Source organism: Ornithorhynchus anatinus, chromosome 9 (genome assembly GCF_004115215.2).
Source record: "Ornithorhynchus anatinus isolate Pmale09 chromosome 9, mOrnAna1.pri.v4, whole genome shotgun sequence".
Classification (NCBI taxonomy): Eukaryota; Metazoa; Chordata; class Mammalia; order Monotremata; family Ornithorhynchidae; genus Ornithorhynchus; species Ornithorhynchus anatinus.
The window spans coordinates 57140694-57155225 of NC_041736.1; the positions used below are offsets into that span (position 1 = coordinate 57140694).

Consider the following 14532-nt stretch of genomic DNA (forward strand, 5'->3'; position numbering starts at 1 on the left):
GTATGAAAAAATAAAATCAAGAAATTAATCACGAAAAACAGTAAAGCTACCACTCTCCCCATCTTCAAGGCCATACTAAAATCATATCTCCTCCAAAGAGGCCTTTCCTACTAACTTTCCAGTTACCCATCCGATTCACCCTCCCTTCTGTGTCACCTATGTGCTTGGACTGTACCCCATAAGCACTCTGATACTCATTCCAGTTCCACAGCACTTAAGTACATATCCTCATACTCTATTAACTCTATTGCCGTATACTCTCCTAAGTGCTTAGTACAGTGTTCTGCACAAAGTAAGCATTCAGTAAATATCATTGATTGATGTGCCTTTTAGCTATTCGTATGTGAAGTACATGCTAGATCAGTTGAAATTGTAAGCGTCTAGAAAGATCTGTGAACATCCAGTTCTCTTTAAAGGCAGGGGTTATGTTCTTGCAAGACCCCTTGGTAAGGAAGATTCACACCGTATTACTCGTGGTGTCTGCTGTGCATATGCACACAAGCCATTTGTTCTGACACAGTGGAGTTCTGTGTCCTAACAGGATCACGTTATTGGACAATTGTTCCCTAATTCTTTAGTGTCTTAGTTATAATAGGTTGTGAAAACACACATTTAGGCAAATTAGGTGTAACATAATATTGATATTCAGTTAACAGTAGTATTAGAATTTATTGAGCTCCAATTTAGTGTGGTGCATAGTACTAGATGCTCTTAAAGTACAGAATAATGAAGTACCCTGTTCACAAGAAGCTCAGATTCTACTGGGAGAAACAAACATGAAAGTGTTTACAACTGGAGAGGTCAAAAATATAGCGAACATATGTACATGTTTACTATGTTTACTATATATAGCAAATATACTCACATGCATACAAGTGTATGTGTTTGTGTGTGAGCGCTAAGGAGGATGCAAATGAATTGAGTGCTAGAGTTGGAAGCAGGGATGGTGTAGGCCAGGGAGCTGGGAAATTAATTAAGGAAAGCTTGTTGGAGAAGGTGGATTTTTGGAAGGATTTGAATGTGGGGAGAGCTGTGGTCTGTGTGATGTGAGGAAAGAGGGAGTTCCAAGCTGGGAGAACAGCGTGAGGGAGGGAACGGAAATGGGAGTAACCATTAGCAACATACAGGTAGAATGCTGACTTGGGAGAGATGAAGGCAGTGAGTTGGGAGGAGTGGTTAAGGGAGCAAATAGGTAAGTTGGAGCCAGATGGTGGAGAGCCTTGAAACCCACTGTGAGGACTTTTAGTTTTCTACAGAGCACAGAGAACCAGTGCTGGGTTATGAGGAGGAGAGGTGTGTGCCAAGAACTAACCTTGTTTGCCCTTCTATATTTTAAGTCTTGATTTGCCTCATCTACCAATCTTCCTCTGTCACCCTCCCTCCCTAAGGACCCAAGGAAAAGAGAGAAACCAAAGTTAAGTAGAGAAGTCTTTAGAGAGATGCTAGTTTAAAAAAAATATTGTTTGTCCTCTGCTATCTGTGAACACGTTTCCCTTGAGGGGAGGTATACCCTGTTCTTTTATAATGCTGGGCTTACATTCTTCTGACACTGTGGTGTGCTGTGTCCAAGCTGGCTTGCTTTCTTGGGCAGAAGTTCCGTAATTTTTAACAGTGTTTTAGCCAGAATGCTAAGAGAGGGAAAAAGTATTATGGCCAAACTGAGTGTAAAGAGTCTGGAGAAAAAATTAAGAGAAGTTAAAAGGTAGAAAATCCATCTTTAGGTGAGCTGGCTAACAAGAGTCTATTAATGTCTTTCTCCCTACACTGTAAGCTCCTTGTGGGCAAGGATCCAGTCTACCAACTATTATATTGTACTCTTCTGAACTCTTAGTACATACAGTGCTCTGCACACAGCATTCAATCAGTGTCATTGATTGATTTGATGAGATGCATAGTTTGTTTACAGTTCTGTCAGCTAAGTTTAGTGGAGTCATTTGTCTTTCTTTTGTGCTTTACTGAAAGGACCAGATGTGCAGTGATAGATAACCCAAAGTCAAGAGGCCTTCCCAGACTAAGCCCCACTTTTACTCATCTCCTACTCCCTTCTGCATCACCCCAACTTGCTCCCTTTGCTCTTCCCCTGTCCCAGCCCCACAGCCCTTACGTACATATCTATAATTTTATTTATTTGTATTGATGTCTGTCTCCCCCACTCTAGACTGCAAGCCCACTGAGGTCAGGAAATGTGAGTCTTTATTGTTGTATTATACTCTCCCAAATGCTTAGAATAGTGCTCTGCACACAGTAAGCACTCAATAAATATGATTTAATGAATAAATCCTAAAGTAATTAGGGCAATATTTTTGCAGGTTTTATTAATCATATCTTTCTGCTAATGGATTGGATACCAAAATATATTTTACTTAAAATTACTATTTTGTGATTCACTGATGCACCGACACAACTTTCTGACCACTATTAAGCATTAAAAATCTGGTAGTGCCCCTGCAGTAAATAGACATAGCAAGACAGGATATAGATAGCCAAGGTTTTGAGATGTTGGCTGAGTGTTACACTCACATTTATTTGGAGAGTGACAGAAATGTGAAAAGCTGTACTGCTGATTTGATTTGTTAAATCAAATTTTAAAGCGCTTTTAAGTTTTTGTTGACAACTGAATCAATAGCTTAAAAAGCTTTTTGTTTTTCTTAAGGGCTAGCATTCTATTCAAGGAAAAGATAACTCATTATTGTATTTTTTGAGGGCTTATTGTGTGTCAAGCACTGTTCTAAGCACTGAGGTAGATACAGGTTAATCAGGTCAGACACAACCTCTGTCCCCCATGGAGCTCAGTCTGAAGAGGGAGAACAAACATTGAATTCCCATGATGAGGAAACTGAGGCACAGAAAAGTTAAGTGATTTGCCCAAGATCAAACAGCAGGCAGTTGGTAGAGAAACCAGGTCGTCTGACTCTCAGACTAGTGCTGTTTCCACTAGGCCACGGTATACCTCCTTGCAAAGTTAATTAGTGACTTCTAAGTTGTGAGGTTAAGGAATTAATGTGGGCAATGACAAATCACACCTATTTTCTATCAAAACACTTCTTGAAACTAGATTCATTGGCCCTGGAGGTGAATGAGAGAATGTAGATAAATTCATTGAAGAAATTGTCTTATTTCAGGGGGAAAAAAGTACAATTAAAATCTCACATCTATTTATGTTGCTTACAGTTAAGTGAACCTTTCTTAATTGACAGGCTTGGAATAGGAGGTGTAAGCAGTCTTCCGTAGGTTTTGGGGGAAGCTTCCCTCTGATCAAACCCTGCCGGCGATGTCCCACATATAAAACGTGAGAATGGGGAGAATACTGGAAGTCCCAGGCGCTTTTGGAATTCAGTATATGAAGCTCATTGTGGGCAGGGAATGTGTCTAAGTAGAGCCCTGTCCACAGTAAGCACTCAATGAATACGATTGACTGACTCCCTGACTACTTGGGGAGCACTCCAAATTATATACAGGGAAGCAGCATGGCTCAGTGGAAAGAGCCCGGGCTTGGGAGTCAGAGGTCATGGGTTCAAATCCAGGGTCTGCCACTTCTCAGCTGTGTGACTGTGGGCAAATCACTTCTCTGGGCCTCAGTTACCTCATCTGTAAAATGGGGATTAAGACCGTGAGCCTCACGTGGGACAACCTGATTCCCCTATATCTACCCCAGCACTTAGAACAGTGCTCTGCACATAGTAAGCACTTAACAAGTACCAACATTATTATTATTATATACTGGGAGCCTTCACATTTGTTCCAATTTACGTAGGAAATGGTAGGGCTCACTCACAGTCCTTGAGAGATATGGACTCCCAGTGAATGGCAAATGAAAGTTACTGGACCCCCATTCCTGGCTGTTCCAAAGAAAGTTTTTACCTCTGTTGTGTAAAAGTGACTGCTCTGTATAGAAGCAACTAAACAAGATTACCAATGTGAAATTCTTAGTCCTCTCTCTGACTAAAATTGATTGAATCGGGGGCCTAGCTAAACTTTAGCATGTTTTTAAGAGTAAGTTAATGCTTTCAAATGTATGTAGAATTTGTTCAAATAATGTTAGTTATCCAAGATGTATAAACATCAAAGTGCTTGAATATCCAAATGGAAGAGAATATTTTTCAGGGAAAGTACCCCATTCCATTATAATTTGACCTTACATCTAATTGCCCATCCATTTTAGGAAAAGTCAGAATATGTGCATTTAATTTACATTGCCTATGGTACAGTTTGCTATAAAAATGCAAGTACCAAGAATACTGTAAAATTGTAAAAATAAAAATTAAAAATTAATTTTTGGCTTCAGTTTCCACAAAGGTGATGATTGATTTGGGACATTATTATTGCAAAGAAGGGTTTTAATCCAGTGCAGTACCAACCTTCATAGTGTATTTTATCTACAAGCAGGGTTTTTCTCTTTCTCCTGCACATATAGAGTAGAGAGTTGTAAGAAGGAAGAGGGCTTGTGTAAACGTTTTATCTTGAGGAAGTCTAATACTACTCTAATTCATTATGTCATTTTGTCATATATCTTTGATAGTTGACCCATTTCAAAGATGTAAATGTTAAATATTTCTTGTAGAATTTATTGCCTACATCTTTGACCACAAAACTCTTGAGAAGCTATAAGTCAAAAGATAATGGCATTTGAGAAGGTATTCTTATGAAATTGTGTAAATATTCTAGAATATGCATTTTTTAAATTTAGAAAAATTTTTGCCAATATTACAGCATATATATGAAGCTTCTGATGTAAAACCTTTAGCTCGGTTGAATTATTTGATAAGTAATTGTGGAAGCCCATCTTTATTTTGCCACTTTTAAAATTTGGGTGCCATTAAGATTAACTTCATGCAGAGATTTAGTTATTAAGCACCGACAATGAACAGATGGCCCGAAAGGACATACAACTGGTTTGCATTCTGTTTAGACTTAAGCATAAAGCCATTAAAGCTATCAGATTTCTCCTTCTGATAGATTTCAGTTAATTAATAAGTAAAGATGTAATCCTTGCCTACACAAGGGCAAAATCAGTAGTGCAGTAGTGGCTGATTTTGTCTTTCCCCTCTACTTCTATTTCTTACCTATTTCTTTAAATTAATATGTTCTGAGTTAGATATTCTTGTCTCTTTTTTTATTTCATTTGAAATTAATGTAAGTTGTCACAAATAGGTTGCTCTAAAATGTAAAATTGCTTGAAGCTATCTCTTAACTGCTTTGTTGCCTATTGACTTTTAGACAGATTTGTCCTAATTTTCTAGGCTGTTAACCAGTGAAGCATTTATATTTTGAGTACTTCAAAAGTAGGTTTTCAGAATTACAGCTTTTGTTGTTTTGGAGAACATTGCTTGAGTATGACAAGCGAGATCAACTATGTAGACTTCTCTCCAAAATTTTAGTAGCACATCTAGCTTTTTAATACCAAAGAAAAATTGTACCATGGAAATTCAGGTTTGGGAACACTTGGAGTTAATCCCACCTAAATACCAGAAAACATTTTGATGACTTCAAATTCAATTAATTTAATTGCCTTATATAAAAATACATTTTAGGACCTGTTAGTGAACATTAACAAGCTTAAAAAAAACTACTGCAGCACCAGTCATCTTAAATTTATTTCCTCATTTTTGGTATTTATTGAAGACTTACTGTATGTTGTACACTGTACTAAGTGGTTGGATGAGTACAGCGTAACAAGAGTTGGTAAACATGTTCCCTGTCCACATTGAGGATGTGATATAAGTTATTTCACATGATACCAGATTTGGGAGTTCCCTTAGCAAAGTTCTGTTATTAGCATGCTTTATAGAGACTTTTAATTTTCCAGCAATACCGATCTTGATCTGAACAAGAATTATTGGTTCTAGAGAAAGTTGTGAAAGCATCATTTTTCCACTTTGCTTAATTACCTTGCATAAGTGAATGAATGACATAAGGCTCACAAAACTAAATTAATTTTGCCCCTCAACTGTGTTTGTCCATCTTGAGAATTAGTCACTTAAGTAACCCATGTGTAAATTTTATCCAGTCATTTATGGAGTTAAGTGAATTCAGGGAATAACATCAAAGTCTCTATGTAATATTGTAGTTTGTATGGAAAAATTGGCCACCATCAGCACTGGCAAATACTTGGACTCTGGCAATACTGAACAAGTTTGGCAGTCCTAAACTGAAAAGTTTGCGTTTCTGAGATCATTTCTGTGATCATGTAGCCAACCACTCTAGATTTGTCTAATTCTGTCTCTGTCACCGGCAGAGTAGAAAACAATTGTAAATGGGTTTAGTCTTACCCAACCTATTGTGTGCAGGCAAACTTGAGGATGGATGCACCCTGAAATATTTTAGCTGGCATTAAGTAAGATTCTGGCCTTTAGAGAAGAGTTTTCAAATCAACGAGTAAGTCTTTGAGTCATATAGATGATATAATGGCAGTTATATTTATTTAGTGCTTACTATGTTCCAAGCACTATGCTCTGTCAGGTAGATAAAAGATAATCAGATCAGACAAAAAGAACTCACAGTCTAAGAATGAGGGAGAATGGGTATTTTACTCCTATTTAATAAAGGAGGAAATTGAGGCCCAGATAGGTTATGACTTGCCTAATCAGTCCATCATTGGTATTTCTTAAGCACTTACTTTGTATAGAGCACTATAATCACTTGGGAGAGTACAGTACAACAGAGTGGGCATACCACATTCCCTGACCATAAGAAGCTTACACTTTGAGCGATTTAGAGCCAGGTGGTAGAGGCAGAACTAGAACCCAGGTCTCCTAATTCTCTGCCCTTTGCTATTTCCACCGCACATTGTTCAGTGATATAAGAATGGCCAGAAAAGTTGAAAATCAAAGAAAAAGGCTAAGGGAAATTGATGGTGTGCCCACAGGGTAACATCAGACTTGAGACCAAGGCTTTGATCCCCACCTTCAAAGCCTTATTAAAATCACACTTTCAAGAGGCCATCTCTAAGCCCTCATTTCTTCCACCTGCCCTCCTCTCTCTGTTGCCTATGCACTTTCATCTGTACTCCTTAAGCACTTCATATTCACCTCACCTTCAGCCCTACAGCACTTGTGTGTGTATCCTTAATACCTGCCCTTTCCCTTCTCTGTAATTTATTTTTATGTCTGTCTCCCCCTTTAGACTGCACAGGGAACACGTGTACCAACTCGTACTTTACCAAGCACACAGCACTCAGTAAATGCCATCGATTTGATTGATCAGTCGGGTGAGATTAGGAATTTCCAGGCTGCCGTAATGCAATTCGGTGCTACTGTTGCTAGTTGGAAATCACGTAACTTTCCTGCTGTTTGGAGGCAGAAGATCAGAGCCAAAGTAATCCTTTGGTGCCAAAGTACACCAACCATGAGTGAAGGGGGCAGGACTTTTTCAGTGGGCATTTTGCACCCTCTTCTCCTCAATTGCTAGAGTGCCCCACTCAAGCGAGTAGTTATTTTGTGATGGCATTGCATTGACCAGATCCGTAAGTTACCGATTTACGTTTATAAAGTCTTCACTGTATTGACGGAATATGTTGATTATGATGAAAATAATAGATCCTTAATTTAAAATTACACTATTCAAATTTCAACTTTTGGAGGTAGTAAAATAGGAAAAATGAACTTGAGGCTATCCAATCTGTAGGGAAATTCTTTTAAGTCTGCGTAAGGATGACTCCATTTGCTTTAGGAGGGAATGTGCCCACACCATCTTCTAAGCCCAAAGAATCTCTGTTAAATTCTAGTGCTTGTGCAGGCAGGTGGCAACCCATCTGATTTTGGAGGGGTGAGGTAGAGCGGCGGGCGAATCCTCTTGGTGATTCTGTCATTAGTGTGGTAGCCACAGTTTCACTATCCTTCCCACATCTCGGCCATGTGCTTGAAAAAAGGCTCTGTGGGGAGCAGCGGAGTGAACACGGTTGCCTCTGGCCTGAGTGATTTTCTGCTGCACGTGGACATTAGGTAGAGGACAGAGGGAGGTTTGTTTTTCCCTGTGCAGTTCCCAAGAGAGGATTGCAGAACACTTGAGAGCTCTGAATTTTACCACTGGACTCTACTATCCCTCTTAAGTACAGCATTTCCCTATATTGTTATCCTGGATTTTAGGTTTTAAAATTTCTTCAATTACTAAAACCTCTTGGGACTAGACATATTGTGGTTATTTGATAATCTGGATAATCAAGAAGCCATTTTAAATGAGTTTTAATATAAAAGAAAAAACCAAAATACCACAATTACCATGATAGGTGAGAGAATATTGTTTAAGGTGGCAGGTACTTTTTGGTAACTGGAATTCATCCCGGCCCCAAGCTTATACAATGATATGATATGAAATGTCACAAACATAAGCAGCATGGCGTAGTAGAAAGACCATGGGCCTGGGAGTTGAAGTACCTGGGTGGTAATTTTGGCACCACAATTCACCTGTTGTGTGATCTTGGGCAACTCTGTGCCTCAGTTACCTCATCTGTAAAGTGGGGATTAAGATTGTGAGCTCCATATAAGACATGGATTGTGTATTTGCCCCAGCATTTAGTACAGTGTCTAGCACAGTAAATGCTTTAACAGATACTCCTTAAAAAAATTCCAGTATAATGAACACTGAACCAGAAATAGCTCTGATAAACTGGAGATCCTGGATAAGTGAAGACTGGACTATTGGCATCTCTTAGAACTGGGTAATATCTATTACAGATGGCAACGAAATATCAAGAATTATATAAAAGTAAAAAAAAATTGTTATAATGGATATTTGTTATAGACAAAGGTAATCATATGCTCATATAGTATCATCATCATGTCCTTGATTTCTCTCACTCAAGGCCATATTTCTTTAATTGAGCTTTCACTTGTATAGTTGTGTTGATTCTTTTTTTGGTAAGTGGGAATTAATTGGCAAATACCTGCTGGAGGAGTGGCTTCGTGGTCAGGATTTGAAAATAGGGACTAAAGTGATTTGGCAGATTTGAAGGGGGAGGCAGTACTGGGCAGGGAGAAAGGCAGAGCATTGCACACTGGAGAAGGCTGGAAGTTGAAAAGAGTTGAAAGCATGGATAGGTTAGCTTGGGAAGAGAGAAGGAGGGAGCTGGGTTACAGTGGGGGAAGGGAGAGGATCAGTAAGGAAATAGCTAATTGAGAGCCGTAAATCCATAGTTAGGAATTTTTTTTGTTTAATGGGAGAGAACTGGATAGCTCTTGAAGGTTTTGGAGAAGGGGAGTATTGCAGTCTGTATGACATTTTAGTCAAGGATCCGATCAGCAAGTATGTAAGCTAGACTGTGGAGAGGAGACGCTTGTCATAGGAAGGCCATTAAGGAAGGTGTTATAATAAGCCAGGTAATGAGTATAAATAGGATGGAGAGGAAGAAGCTGATCTGGGAAATTTTGTAGAGGAAGAACCAGCAGGATTTAGTGAAAGACTGAATATAACGAGTGAAAGACAACAGTTAAAGGTGATGACCCCCTAGGTGTGAGCTTCTGGAGTTCCTGGCAGAGTTAGTTGATTTTTAAGAGCCCATGGGATTCCACTGGAAAGGAGAATAATGTTGATGTGTAAGCAAGAGAGTGTTAAAAAGACAAACTTGATGCTATTAGCTAACTATAATCAAGGAGATGTAGAAGGTAATTTTTCCCTTTTTCCTCCAGGGATATGTTGCTAGCCTAATCCTGTAAACAAAGAGAAGAAAAGATAGAATTTAATCTGAATTATACTGCCTTATTTCTCAGTAAATTTTAACTCAGTCTCTGGTACTTATTGAGGGAAGTTTGTGTGTAGATCACTGAATGAGGTGTGAAATAGTAATCTTTCAGTTGAATTTTTAATCAAAAGTGCTTTTTTTCTTACAGAAATCCCAAATCGGAAAGTCAGAGAGTAAATAAAAAAGTCAACAATGATGCCTCACTTAGAATACAAAATTTATCCATTTTAGTGCGACAGATAAAATCTTATTATCAGGTAAGTAATCTTTTTCAAAGTTTCTTGACAAACAGCATAGTAAAAACTTAATTTTATTTCTTTTAAAAATGTGTTTGGCTTACCCTTAACTTTGGTTCTTTGTAGCTACCCCATTCTTCTCCTCGGAAATTGACTTGGAGAAAAACATTCATGAACTCTATTCTCCCAATGACCCGGGGTCCCCTTAGAGGGGGAGAATCATTGAAGTCCTGCTGCCAAGCAAAGGGAAGCTTCCTGCCTTCCCACACTTTGGGTGCATCACCATCTTAGGGTGGCACAGTTGTTCTGCATGGGCACCGTGATGATGAAATTGCCCGTTCATGAACCTCAGAATTGCCCTCTGGAATGAGATTTTGGATAGAGGGGAAAGGAGAAATAAGGGAACTGAGGCATGGAGAAGTTAAGTGACTTGCCCAAGGTCACGCAGAAGTAAGTGACAGAGCCAGGATTAGAAGCTAGGTCCTCTGTCTCCCAGGCCGATGCTGTTTCCCCTAGATCATGCTCCCTCCCCAGAAGAACAGAGGAGAAAGATTGTACTAATAGTTTCACTTGCCCTTTACTCTTAGTTAAACCTTCATCTAGAGAGGGAGAGCTTACTTTACAGAGCTTTTTTGTTGGTTATTTTGTCTTTGGAAGCTGCTTATTCTCAGTTTAAGAAGTTATTTTAAAATGTAAGGTAATGTTGAACTTTGTTTCCTGGTGTTAGAACTTCAAAGAGCACAGAGACTTGTTGAGAAAGGACTTTAGTGGCTGCAGCCTATTCACAAATGTAAAGTGTAGTTTGCATTTTTTTCCCCAAACATTTGTTAGTCATAATAAGAAGGATTTCAAATTTAATCCTGTTGTAACTCGTAGTTCTCCCTATTTCTTATACATGATGCTAAATTGGAGAGGCTCTTTCTTCAGTAAAGAGTTAAATTTATTGGTAACCCTCTTTTTGAATTGCAGTTAATAAAATTGCATGCCAGTTGTACGAGCCAAAATTTGGTCATGCACTAAAAGTAGCTAGGTTCTTTTTGATTTTACGAGGCAGTGAAAATATATATAAATTGAGGGACATTTATTTTGGTGGTAGGGCCCAGGGAAAAGTAGCAGGCTTTACCTACCTGTTTCTGGTTTGGGCCCTGCCATTCACAGGAATAAGTGTCTAAAACTATTAAATGCCAGCATACCTGAAAGTCAGTCAAGTTAATTTATAAGTTAGTAGTGGAGTGATTCACTACAATTTATTTCATTTGTTCATTCATCTCATTAGTTTTCTTTTCCTGCCATTATTTTTCGCTTTTTCCCTTCTCTTTTGTCTGTGCTTTCTCACTGCATAGACCAGAGCAAAACAGTGAAGTTTTGTTCTTTTGTGGACTATAGCTGGATGCTATTGGCTTTTACCTTTTTCAAATTAATGAGCTCTTTGAGGGCAGGGAGAGTTCTCTGCATTTTATGTTGCACAAAATACCCAGCCCATTGTGGGGCTTAGAATCAAGCAGTCGTATGTGTTGACTGCAGAGCAGTTTACTAAACACTTGGAAGAGTTCAGAATTCAAAACTCCCAGCCCTCAAGGAGCTTACAGTGTAGAGAATGAGTGCAACTGCAGCTTGTGCTGCATATTTGAGCGCTTACTATATGCAGAGCACCGTACTAAGCGCTTGGGAGATAACCATGAGCTTATAGTCTAGAGGGGAGCCTATGCAGGACCCATACTGCTTTCTAGTGCTAAGGGGATCCCCAGCTTGTAAGAGTCCTAGAACCCCTTGGTCAGTCGTGGACATGGATTATCCAGTTTCCCATTTCTCTCTGAATTGGTCTCTCTAATCAAGACCTTGTTGTAACTAATTGATTTTTCTGATTTTTTTTTTCCTGTTCTCAAGGCAAGCCAAGAAGCACTGTGTCTTTAATGTAACCTTGACAGAACAAAGCTATATTCTGAGGATAGGATATCGATGTTATCAGCACTACTAAAATTATTACTAACAATTGTGCTTGAAGGGTAAAAGAGTTAGGATGTGATACATACCAAGGGCTTATATTTGAAAACTGTTTCCCAGCCCTTAATTCAGTGCTCGGTACAAAGTGAGCGCTTACATAGTATTACCTACCTCATAGCCAGAAAAAGTAATCGGATAAAGCAATTGCAGATTCCTGAGAAGTACACCAACAGAAACGTCACACAATTTAAAACTTTCCTCATTTATCAGGATACTGGTGTCTCCCTTAATAAATGATGGATGGACCTTGGTCTGGTCAGAAAGACTTTGGTCACGAGAGCTTGCTTGAAGAAATTAGTTTGAGCGGTTTGATCTCTGCTACTCCCACCCCCTCATCTCTGTTAATCCTGTTTCTCTTGGAGCAGGGGAACAAAAAGAGAGTTAGGGAGAAAGTACATTGTGAAGGGCAAGCCAGAATTTGACATACAAAACCCAGTTACAGCCCAGTGACCACAATGTAGTGCTCGTGCTGTGCCTTTCTGCCATAGGCCAGCAGGTGGTTGCCAGGAAGCCACCTGGGCACTAGCCCACAGTCATCACCACCCAAATTAGTCAGTGCTTTACAAGATTAGTGTTGGGCAAGCCTCCCTCACAAGACATGGTAGATGGTTCTTTGCTCAGATCTCTTCCCCACTAATGGGACAATCTCAGCAGGAACTACCTTGCTTCACTCCCCACACCTTCCACCGTGGTAAAGTGTGGGTTGAAATTTTGTGGAGCTGATGCAGCCCTATTCTTTAGAGCACCTCTGTATATTGTAGAGGGCCAGATTTAGGCTTTCTGGAATCCCATTAATTCTGTGACACAAAAAAGTGGTTCTTAATTTTACCCTGTGTACTTTCCAAGGTAGGTGTGAGCTCTTCCAATCCACTTAAGTTTTAGTAAGCTGTTGGAGGCTGCCTTTTTTTAAATGGTATTTTTTAAGTGCTTACTATGTGCCAGGCACTGTAACAATAATAATAATTTTCTTATCTGTTATGTGCACACTATGTGCCAGGCACTGTCCCAAGCACTGGGGTAGATATAAGGTAATCAGGTTGGACACACTTACCGTATTAATCCCCATTTTACAGTTGAAGTAACTGAGGCACAGAGAAGTTAAGTGACCTGCTTAAGGTCAGACAGACAAGGGGCGAATCTGGGATTAGTCGGATCCTTCTGACTCCCAGGCCTGAGCTCTATCACCTAGGCAACGCTGCTTATATAAAATAGAATAAAATTCTTAGCACACTCACTGTGTAGACCATCTGATCTATCATTTCCATGAAGATTTGCAGTGCATATAAAAGCAGACCTCGTGTGCAGTGTTATATTTATTTTAAGTTGCAGTGGACAAAATGGTGGATGAGATTTAATTGGCAGGATATGGGCCTTGAGCTGTATTTTTCCCATCTGTATGCTAAAGGGGTTGCAGACTGGAAAAATACTCGTGAGCCTGATAAATGTTAAAACTATAACTGTATGTTTGAATTTTCATTTGATGTGATGTAAGGAAATCTATTTGATGTCCCTCCATTGGTTTGAAAGAGTTTGCCTTTGGAACTTGATATATTTGACAAACACCTGTTTTACAGATAAAAGCCCCTCAGTGGATAGTAATAAACCGATCAAAAACTAGGTTTGACCTGCTAGATTTACTAGAAATTATGAGTCATTATTAAGAGAAAAAAAAGTGTTCCACTTCAGAAATCAACCACATATGCTTTACATAATTTAAAAGAATAATAACGTACATTAATTGAGCCTATTTAGAATTTTGTTCCTTGTTCAACTGGAAAAAATAACTCACTCCATGAAGGAGAAACAGTTCATAATTAGGACATTTAAATATTCATTAGGGATCTTTGAATAGTATGAGGTCACTAATATTAAAGACAAAAGCTCAGTCTCGTTCCATTTAGCTGGGTACTCTCAGAAAAGGGATAGACTCTCATATTTCTCTTTAACAGCTGTTTTAACAAGAAACGTTTTAGAGCATTAATAGAATTCTTCAACCAAAAGAGCCATTTTTATTATTTAGCAGTGAATTTACTACTTTACCTCCAAGGACAGTTTACACTTTCATTACCAAATTCACTAAAATGATTTTCACTAATACGATAAAAACATCCATGATTCTTTTTGTAGATCAGTGTGTATATCAATGTTTACTGTATTTGTATTTATGCTAGCTTTTAAAAATTGAATTGTAAAACATCCAGTTTTAATGAAGTATAAATGTTTAGTAGTAACAGGACATTCCACTCTAATTTGGAAAAGAATAATAAAATACAAAGAAGCTGTTCTTTCTTTGATGTTGTTGCTTAACTTCTGTAATTACTTAATATTCATTGTAGTTAAATTAAGCACAGAGTGAAGTAAAGAATGAGGACTTCAATCCTGGAATGTCTTTGAAAAATTCTAAAAATAATATTTTCTTTTGTGCAAGAACCACATGATAACTCTGAATAATTTTGTCCATTTTCAAGTACTGATATTGACATAGAGAAGTTATTTTCACTTTCTAGAAGTCAGTTTAAAATGTGGCCAAGATGCAAATTCTTATCTTTTTTTACCAAAACCATTATCCCGTGCCCAGCATTCTGCGTGCATCATATCAGGTCTCCATCCAGTTAT

General features: G+C 38.6%; 1 protein-coding gene across 9 annotated transcripts in view; it reads left to right on the top strand.

Moving 5' to 3' along the window:
* Positions 1 to 14532, top strand: part of CCDC88A (coiled-coil domain containing 88A) — a 107645-nt gene that overhangs the window by 17841 nt on the left and 75272 nt on the right. For all 9 annotated transcript variants that reach the window (XM_029072069.2, XM_029072068.2, XM_029072070.2 and 6 more), the window contains exon 3: positions 9825 to 9933. In XM_029072069.2, coding sequence (XP_028927902.1) covers positions 9825 to 9933 — 109 coding nt within the window. The remainder of the gene's footprint in view (positions 1 to 9824; positions 9934 to 14532) is intronic.